General features: G+C 41.7%; 1 protein-coding gene across 2 annotated transcripts in view; it reads right to left on the bottom strand.

Annotated features, from left to right (window-relative positions):
* Nucleotides 1-2,790: 2,790 nt before the first annotated feature.
* The window catches only part of LOC137985267 (uncharacterized), a 30,000-nt gene continuing 22,137 nt past the window's right edge, over nt 2,791-10,653 (bottom strand). Inside the window, exons 22-23 of one of the 2 annotated variants that reach the window (XR_011119267.1) lie at nt 5,933-7,210; nt 2,791-5,686 (exon numbers count right to left, since the gene is read on the bottom strand). Coding sequence is in view for 1 of the 2 variants with exons in the window: in XM_068832836.1 (XP_068688937.1) it covers nt 6,342-7,210 (869 nt within the window). In the remaining variant the exon portion in view is untranslated. Of the gene's footprint in view, nt 7,211-10,653 lie in introns of both variants that reach the window. The other variant, XM_068832836.1, reaches the window with a different exon arrangement.

Raw genomic sequence — 10,653 nt, 5'->3', positions numbered from 1 at the left:
CCTTCCTGGCCCCGTTGAGGAAAATACCGAATTAAAGCTCCAGGCATTAAAAACTAGACTGATTGAAACGGTGGGAGAGTATAAACGTAAAAATGGTAGAAAAAGCCTGCAAAACCTCCGAAAAAGAAGAAGAGAGTGGTCTGAAAACGCTGAAAGAGAAGAGACGCACTGGCGAGGTTGTGGTTTTTCAAACAGATAAGTCCGGACGGTTCTCGCTTGATACCACTGAAAATTACAAGAGGTCACGCGAGGAGCATATCCAGAACGATACCATCATAACGGCAGGCCAGTATAAAAAGTTAGAACAAGAGATGAATGCCCATTCTGTTATGTGGACACGAATACTGCAAGCTGAGAAAGACAATGAAAATGAGGGCCGGATCAGGAATAATATGGTCAGCTGTAACGATCCTCTCCCGCCATTGAATACTCTCAGGAAAGATCATAAGAAGTGTAATGACCCTGAAACTGGTCCACCCTCTAGGCCGGTGTGCGGAGCTGAGTCATCTTTCAACCAGAGAATGTCGCATCTGATGTCAATGATCCTCAAGAGAATAGAAGAGAGAGAAGATAGTATCTGCATGAGCACCGAAGAAATGATGGCAGAGATAAAGAGAGTGAATGACAAAGGCTGCGACGAAGACGTAATAATTGGGTCAGCGGATGTAAAAGCATGGCACCCCAGCCTTGACATAGACTTCACCATTGAGAAGATTTGCGAGATATTCTATGGCTGCGATACTACTTTTGAGTGCATAGATTATGACGAGTTAGGGCTCTACCTTGCACTTAACGTAGACCAGAGCAGGATCAGTAGCCCTCGGTTTGGAGAGTGTATGCCCCAAGAGAAGGTCAGAACGTGGAAGGCCACCCACCATGACAGGAAGTGGAACTCAAGACGTAAAGGAGAAGAGGTTTGCACCATGGGTAAGACCTAATGGAGTACCCAATTACAGAGAAAAGAGGAGAATGTTAACCGAAGCCCTCAGTGTGGCCCTTAAGTTCATCATGAAACATCACGTTTACACATTTAACAATGAGATGAGATTACAACAAGAGGGTGGACCAATTGGTTTAGAGCTCACAGGTGTCATTGCCCAGGTGTTTCTGGTTTGGTGGGATAGGCAACTGAAGAGTAAACTGACATGCCTAGGAGTAAGAATGTACAAAAGATACGTTGACGACATTAACATGGTGGTAGCGGCGGCAAAACCCCAAATGAGCTGTGAGAATGGTGAAATTGTTAGTAGACATGAATCGCAAAGTAGTACCGGCGTCCCTGTAGACAAGAGAACAATGTTGCTTATACAAGAAATAGGGAATAGTATTCACCCATCCATACAGATAGAGGTTGATTGTCCGTCTGAACACCAAGACGGAAAAATCCCCATACTCGATTTCAAGGTTTGGATAGAAGAAAGCAACCCTGAACAAAATGTCTCTGATAGCCGCGTCATCTTACATGAGTTCTACTCGAAAGATGTGTCACTATTGAACTAAATCATTAACGCTAGATCAGCCATGCCGTGGGCAACAAAAAGAACAGTGCTTACCCAGGAGCTCCTACGCGAATTGCTCAACTGCAGCGAGCTTTTGCCTCGAAAAGTTGTTAACAACCATGCCAATGACCTAATGCGTAAGATGCAGTACTCGGGGTATAGTAAGAAATTTAGACATGAAGTACTATTATCAGCGGTTAAGGCGTAGAACAAGATTAACGATAACGATAAGAGAGGAATAAGACCCATGTACAGACCCAGAGAGTGGAAGAGAGAAGAGCGGGAGGAAGAGAAAAAGAGAAAGCAAAGAGAGTGGTATACAAAAGGAGGCTATGACTGTCATATTCATCCCTGTCACACCCAACTCTGAACTAAAGAACAGGATGCAGAACGAAGTGAAAAGACAAGGTTTCAAGATTAAGATAGTCGAACAAGCAGGCACGTCACTAAAGAGACTGCTACAAAGATCCGACCCCCTAAGACATACGTCGTGTGACAGAGAAGATTGCTTGGTGTGCACGGGAGGGGATGGGAAGAACGCCTGTGACACGAATAATATCACATACGAGATAGAGTGTGAAAAATGTGGAGATATATATGTAGGAGAAACCGCCAGAAATGCATATACTCGTGGAAAAGAACATCTAAAACTCCTGGAGGGGAGAAAAGAAGGATCGGTGCTGTGGAGACACTGCAGAGAGAAACACGAAGAAGAAAGACAAGTATTTAATATGAAAGTTACGGGATCATACAGAAATGACTCGATGACAAGGCAGATCGCAGAAGCCGTGAGAATGAAAAATGTTCCACTTGAACGGCTAATGAATAACAAAACGGAATGGAATTACTTTAAAATCCCAAGGGTCGTAGTAGACAAAGACTGACCCCACCTTTTTAGCTGTTGGGTTTTAGAATAATCTTTTAACAAAGGCATTGAAGAGGCTCGACATAGAGCGAAATTAATCTGCCAAAAATTTTTTATTACTTCTTCTTTTTACCGTAAAGAACATTTTAAAAGAAATTTTAGAAGATCTTCACAGGAGCCAAGAGTTTGGAGTGTCGAAGAGATAAACACAAGGTTAAAACATGGTTTCGTTGACTTTCCAAGTAACGGAACGTAATTCTTCGCCTTCGACTTGTCTTAAAATGTTTTCGGGATTTTATTTCAAGAAACGGTGTTAAATTTGTGGTTGTGGGAATCCTGAATCTTGTGTGGGCCCGCAGTAGAATTGCATAGCGGTTTTAGCAACAACAACAAGACGCATGGTGGAGATCCATGGTGGACCTTTTATTGAGGATTTCGGTTGGACTCACGATCGATTGTACAAGGTACATTAAAACATTACGTCTTTAGTTGAATAATCTTAATATCCTAAACTGGAAACTTACTGATTTCTATTTCATTACTTTTGGAGAAAGAAAGACAATGACAACTTCCAGAAGCACTGTCAATCTATCTCAAGCATTCAGGAATTAATAAATAGGAATTATGTATAATTAATTTGGCTTAATTAATTTTTATTTTAATTACATGTGTGAAAAGACTCTAGGCTCTTGAGAATTTGCTTGTCAGTCAGTGCGGAGGTGATTCAAATCAAACTTAATAATAAAATTGAGATTTTCACCCCTAGATTCTAATCCTATTACAACTTAGAGGAAGCTTCCTTTGCCAAAAGGTTTGATAAAAGTATTGCGCCAGAAATGGAAGTAATTAGTTGCAATCCCAACAATTATATCCAACAAGGTGGTGCAGGAACGGCAAGTGACAGTTTGAAAATAGTAGATGTGAGGCAGCGATTTCGGCACAAAAAATCTGGATATGAATAACAATTAAGTGGTCTCCAAACTTCAAACATGTCGTCTGGTAAATCATTTTTAGTGTCTGAAAGACGATTTCCGGGTTATTTGACATATCTGACCTAGGTACTGACATAACCCTTCACGTTATAGTGAAGTAATCCTTTATAGCGACATAACCCTTTATAGCGACATAACCCTTCACTTTATAGTAAAAGGTTATGTCAGTACTTATGTCAGATATGTCAAATAACCTCGAAATCATCTTTTGGACACTAAAAATGATTATGATTACCAATAGACGTGTTTGAAGTTTGGAGACCATTTTATTGTTATTCATATCAAGATTATTTGTGCAGAAATCGCTGCCGCTGGTGGTGGACAAAACACTGACCCCCAGTCCATGGACTACCCAAATGTACTTCCCTAAAATGGACTAACTCTTAAAAATACCATTTCAAATGAGTGCTACTGAAAGAACTGAATTGATTATAATACTTACATTGTACATACCTTGATAACTATCATCCATACAGCCAGGGTTTCACTTCACTTACCGTACACGAAGTAATCAGCCATCACAACAATAATCGAAAGCTAACCTTTTTAAAATGGGTGCTTTGACTTAAATACTGTTGAACAATGCTGTTTAAAATGGGTGTCGAGGCTTAAGTAAGTACTATTTGAGATGCTGCTTACACATAGATCAACAGTACTCATTTGAAATAGTACCTATTTTTAGGGTAGTCCATTTGGGTATTTCATTGGGGTCAGTGTTTTTGTCCACCACCCTCGCATCTACTATTTTCAAACGGTCACTTGCAGACCCTGGGCTACCTGTGGTCTAAAGCATTTCCTACCTATTTCTAACAAATATAAAGGTTAGCGATATTTTTAAGTCAGTGTAAACACAGCAGTCTATCCTTACTTAAGTAGCAGCATTTGGGAGACACTTAAATACGTTAATGATTGTTGTCTGTATTCCGAGACACGAGTGATATCTGAAGTATCATTTCAAGAATTTTATGTACACTGAAATCTGAGAGACAATGGGGCACTAGGCATCTGCACACCTTGGAACCAAAAACACGACAAATAATGTAGATAGATGGTTAATTTGTGAAATACAAGTGCAGCTTGAAAGCTGAGTTGCACCTTTACAGAAACAAAGTGATTTAAAGCTACCTATTAAGTATCAGTAAGTAACAGAACATTTTACAGTAACTATTGCAGCTAAGTTACCTGGCCTAAGAATGGAAGCGAGGCTACCAGTGACTTTTTGCTTTTCTAATGTTAATGTAGACTAATTAGAATTACAACAATACAATTTACTTGATAAAATCAGCAAGGTCTGTATCAATACAAGGTCACCAGCAACCTCGCAGCCATTCATGGGCTAGGTCACTGAGCAAACAACTGTAAAAGGACCTCATGATTGTGTTAACTATAACATCATAAATATATCGTAAGCTAAGACGGTAGCTTTATCAATAGACCATATTCGTATTCTCAGTATTGGACAGGAACTAGCTTGCAATGGAGGCTAATGCGGGGGAATATATTAAAAAGTATTTGCATTTGAAAAGATTCCCCCGCATTAGCCTCCATTGCAAGCTAGTTCCAGTCCAATACTGAGAATACGAATATGGTCTATTGTGAGCTAAAGTTGAATTCAAGTTTATGAATACATATAATGACCTATAATCAATAAATAACCTTATAATAAAGCTTTTCTTAGAACAGTCCTAAATTTTGGAATGCTCGAAATCGCGGCTTCACTATGTTAAAAATGTTCTTTTAAGCGTTGCAAACATTCGTGCAGCACAAAAATGTCGAAATCTCGTCATCTAACGTACATTCTTCACGTTCTAACAAGTGTTCCGTTACAATGCTAGAACATTTGGCGATGGATCAGCTCAGGAGAGCTCTTTAATTAAGCGGCCTTCACACGACAAACTAAAGTTGGCAAACTCACGTTTGTGAAAAACATCTTCGAGTCGGTTCATGCGTACAAGCAGACAATAGGCCAGAGTACGTGGGTTTATCGAACTCCCACATAAACAAAGGTTGTTAGACGGGGCCTACTGTTTACAATCCTTTAATTGATTTTATGAGAAAAGTTGAAAGTTTGACCATTCGCAGATGAAATTACAAAATAAGAAATGGTTTCTTTCTTCCGTTCAGGTTGTCGAAACGTCAGTATATGCCCTAATGCTAACACCAACCGTCCGTCTCAGGACTACACCCATCCGGACGATCTTACTTCTCAAGTTTTGAAATTACGATTTGAGTGAATGTGAGAGAATTTTATAAATGAAACATTAGACGCCAATCCCAAAGTCGGGGATGTCCCCATTCGAGAGTTTTTGTTTACTACATATTCATTAACCCTTTAAGCCCCGAGGGGTTCCCCATTGACGAGTAAAATCGTCTGGCGTTAGACAGAGTAAAATCTATAAGTGCCATTTGGCACTATCGGGGCTGAAAGGGTTAAACGGGGACATAGTTTTTTGATGCTGTTAGCTTAACCCTTTAAGCCCCGAGGGGTTCCCCATTGACGAGTAAAATCGTCTGGCGTTAGACAGAGTAAAATCTATAAGTGCCATTTGGCACTATCGGGGCTGAAAGGGTTAAACAAACTGTGGACCAAATGGTTTTTGCAAGGGTCCAAGTTGCTTAGCAACAGGCGAAAGGACATTTGAAAAATCAGAGCGGTTTTCAAATGAGTGTCGTAAAACCAAAACTAGAGTTATTACTTTGGCCAATCAAAAATGACGGAGACAATCCAGTAAACCAATCAAAATCCGAAGTAATTAAACGTAGCCGACACAAAGCGCGGGAAAATGTGCACGCACAAGCCACAATTGGTTTTGGTTTTCACTTCTGATTGGTTGAAAAAGTAGCGCGAGAACTTTGAACCAATCGCTGAGTGAAGTAATGCAAAACCAATGTAATTCGCTAATTATTTCGACATTCAATTGAAACCACTCTAAACAACCCGAGTCATCAGACTTTTATTTAATTGGTCAATCTTAAGTCGCACAACTAACTGCTATTCAACTGCTGTTGTGAAGCTTTGCAATCGGGACATTCGCTCAGAATTAAAACATCGAAATTAGAACTGGCACAGTTGGAGTCGCGAGAGTGCCTTGTGCTTGATCCGCGGGAATTCGAGCTGCAGGAAGCCGTACTGTGCGAGTATCTTCCACCAATGAAGCGTGCGGAATTACTGCTTCCTGTCATGGCCGTCGCAGGGCTGTTTGGCAAAGAAAAATAATACTTTTGCTTTTTTTTGTCACGATCCAGGGAAGTTGTACCAGTAATGTCCTCACTGCTTCGTCTTAGAAGCTTTTTCGCGGTGTTTTTGTCGAAGGTCGCCGTCGCCCCATTTTCCCGCCGTAACCATGGGTCCATGTCATCACGTGACCTAATCACGATGCCCAGATTGCTCTCACTGGCACTGCGTTGTCGACGCTCTTTTAAAGATGCAAACTTCTTCCGGATTAAACCTTTGCTTCTGGGCTTACCTTTTGCCTGCATCTCTGCGCTGTTGTTAGTATCCAAGATATTTTCAGATGCCGATGTTTTATCGCGCCGCAAAGCGCGGACCGTTTCGACAACAGACTTGAGACGTCTGCCCTTGCTTCGCCAATCTTTGAGCTTGTACGTGTCTTCAGTTTCCATAAGCTTGAATGGAGTGGAGTTTGGGCCTGAAGTGAACACGTTCCCCTCATTGCTTTCCTCTTCTCTGTCTTCGGTTCTTGTGAATTGCGTGGTTCCGCTCCATGTTACAACACTTTTCTCTTCCTGTTGAGGCTTTTTGAGTGTACTGTACTCGGAGGGAGTTGCACGGACGGATTTTAACGTTCCAACGGCACGAGTCGCCGTGTCGTATGGCACCAAGGACTTTTCTTCTGTAACACAAAGAAAAGTATCTTTTAACCCAGTGTCTAGTTTCTCGAAAGTTTCGAAACTCTTCGGGCACATTTCAGCGACCATGAACCTCTTTGTTTCTTCAAACCGAGGTGGCTTCCAGGCATTTAACTTTGAAATTATGTTTTTCCTTCGAGTCTTGTAAATCTGTTGGAAGACCAGCTTTCTAAAATAGTTGGATCTTAGTTCAAGTTCTCAATAAGCTTTTCTGGCCCGAAAAGTTATCAAGACTTTCGAGTAACAGGCCCCGGATGATTTCATACCCCAGTTTGATCAGTTCTATTACAATGAGGCTATAGGTCCAAGGTCAGAATAATTCAACGAAGAGATGAATGGGAGAGTAACTCTGGAACTTGGGGAGCGGAGGAAGTAGACTAACGAGTGAGGAACTGGGATGATGAGGTCAGGGGCGAACACCTCAATTTCCTTTTCCATTTTGCGGTGTTTCGTGGAGCAGGGGTATGGCGTAGTGGTGAAGATCACTTGCCTCTCACCAATGTGACACGGGTTCCATTTCGAGACTCGGTGGCAGGAGCCCGTGAGTAGAAGCCTTCCCATAATAAAGTATTCGCGTTTGTCTCACGATGTGGTCACTTGTGATGTAGATCGCGACGTTTCGACTACATACTGCTAGTCTTCATTAGGCGATGAGGTCGACTGGTTACGCATAACCTTTTAAGCAGGATGGTCCGCTGTGATTGGTTGGTTTTCAGCAGCTGTGATTGGTGCATTTGGATCCTCGCTGTTTCGGTGTGTTGTTCCTTCGGCGGTCCGCTGTCGTACGGTTCTTCTGTTGTTGTGTTTCTTGATCGTGGGAATCCATGCTTCCGGAATTTCTATTGCACTATCCCTGTTGATGTTGTTAGGGTGAAGTCTTATGTGAATCGCCTCTTTGACCCTGCGTGTGTACCAATGAAGATTACGATCCATTAACTTTACTTCGTTCCAAAGCGGGTTGTGTCCGGTGTTATTAGCGTGTTCTGAAACGGCGGGGGTCTGGGTACGGGCAAGTCGGATGTCTCGCTCATGTTCTTTGATACGTGTCGGTAGTCATAGATACCGAACAACAGGCAACAACTACTTCGGCCTAGGATCTGGAAACGCTACGTTGACGACACTTTCACCATCCTGGATCGCGGAAACGTTGATAGTTTCTTACAGCATCTGAACAACCAACAGCCTTCTATTCGCTTCACCATGGAGACAGAGAACGACTGCAAACTCGCTTTCCTTGACACCGCAGTTGCAAGAGAACCGGACGGCCGCCTCACCACCAGCGTATACAGGAAGCCTACGCACACTGATCAGTACTTAGCGTATGATTCCCACCACCCGCAATCAGTACAACGCGGTATTGTCAAGTGCCTATACGAGCGCGCCAAACGTCTCGTAACAAAACCCTCTGTTATCTCCAAGGAGAAGAAGCACCTGTCTTCTGTTCTTGTCTCGAATGGTTACCATCTTTCTTTCTTGCAGAAAATCACCAAGACCAGGAAACCGAGTAGCAGTTCTGAGCCCACGATTGAGTACAAGTCTACTGCGGTTTTACCCTATGTCAAAGGCCTATCCGAACAACTTCGCCGCTGCCTACAGCGACAAGGCGTACGCGCTGTTTTCAAGTCGGAGACTATATTAAGATCACGTCTAGTACGACCGAAAGACGCTGTCGAGCCGACTAAACAAGATGGCGTGCTAACAGCACCGGACACAACCCGCTTTGAAACGAAGTAAAGTTTATTGATCGTGATCCTCATTGGTACACACACAGGGTCAAAGAGGCGATTCACATAAGACTTCACCCTAACAACATCAACAGGGATAGTGCAATAGAAATTCCGGAAGCATGGATGCCCACGATCACGAAACACATCAACAGCAGAACTGTACGACCACGACCGGCGAAGGAACAACACACCGAAACAGCGAGGATCGAAATGCACCAATCACAGCTGATCTAAATCACAAATGTCCTTTAGTCAACCATTGCGCTTATCTTTCAGTATTTAGATCTAACTCTTCAGCAGAAGACTCACATTTACATCAATTCGCAAAATTTGCATACATTGCTTGTGCTATTTTTATCTTTGTTTGACAATAACTATATTCTGATTGGCCATTCTAAGCAGTGTGTGCAGAGCCGAAGAGCTCGTGGCGCTCTAAAACTAGAAAGATACGCGCAAAGGTTACTTATAGGGCTTGTATGGGAGAGGCAAGCCCCTACTCATGGTCTCCTGTCGGCGGTCATAAGTGTGTACAGTTAAGAGCTTGCCTCTCCATACAAGCCATATGCATGAACCTTTGCACGCATCTTTCTGTTTTTAGAACGCCACGAGTTCTTCGGCTCGGCACGCACTGTTTAGAATAGCCAATCAGGTAAAGTTATTGAGAGTAAAAATTAGTGATAATAATTTTGAATGACGTTTCGATGATTCGTTCATCATTTTCAAATTCGTAAAAACTAAAAACTAAAAGTCAGATTCTTGTGAGTTCTTTAAATACTAAGAATGTGTGTGAAAATCTCATTGCATGTAATTAAAAACACTGCAATGTGGAACGGAGAGGGTAACAATTAGGTACTAAATAGTTTTGCTTTGATTGAGTCAGATTGAATGTTCAGCTGAGGTTTTTTTTCTTGGATAAAAAGCATTTCGTAAACTAAGCATTCGAATTTCCCACGGCATTTCTTAAGAATGGTAAATTGTTCCTGAAGATCTTCACACACATTCTTAGTATTTAAGGAACTCACAAGAATCTGTTTTTAGTTTTTACGAATTTGAAAATGATGAACGAATCATCGAAACGTCATTCAAAATTATTATCACTAATTTTTACTCTCAATTGTTTGTCCAAAACCTCCGTTATTAGGATAAAGTTATTGTCAAACATAGTAAAAACAATGGATTGAAATTGTGAAAATTGATGAAAATGTGAGTCTCCTGCTGAAGGGTTAGTTTAAAAATTGAAAGAGACACTCAAAGGTTGACTCCAGGGTATGGTGCATAGGGAGGCTCCTACTCATGGGCTCCTGGTAGAGTCTATTGGTTCCCTACTTTTCTCCGAGAGGTACTCCAGTTTTTCCCTCACCACAAATACCGATATTTGATTTAATTTGATTTGAGTTAATTTCATTAGTGTCCCCAATTAGTGCTCTATTGTGCTCTTCGTTGTCCCCCCAAATTTTGAATGAGCATTGTTTTTGTTTTCTCTTAGGACCATTGTAAGTCCCAGGAGAAACACGAAACAATGAGAGTGCAAAATTTGGGGGGGGGGGGGGGGGGTGGAACAAACAAAGATTATTACTGTATTTTCCGACTCGGTCAATTGACACTTGAATAAAGTTGTTTAGTGAAGCAAGATCTTCAGTGGAAATAGAGCGAGCTCGGTCATCTGAAAAAGCCTGGGCGTTTGAATACTTAACCCGCAA

The sequence above is a fragment of the Montipora foliosa genome, chromosome 14 (genome assembly GCF_036669935.1).
Source record: "Montipora foliosa isolate CH-2021 chromosome 14, ASM3666993v2, whole genome shotgun sequence".
NCBI classification, from domain to species: Eukaryota; Metazoa; Cnidaria; class Anthozoa; order Scleractinia; family Acroporidae; genus Montipora; species Montipora foliosa.
Note: the sequence above shows the minus strand (reverse complement) of the source record. Positions and strands in the feature narration are given on the sequence as shown.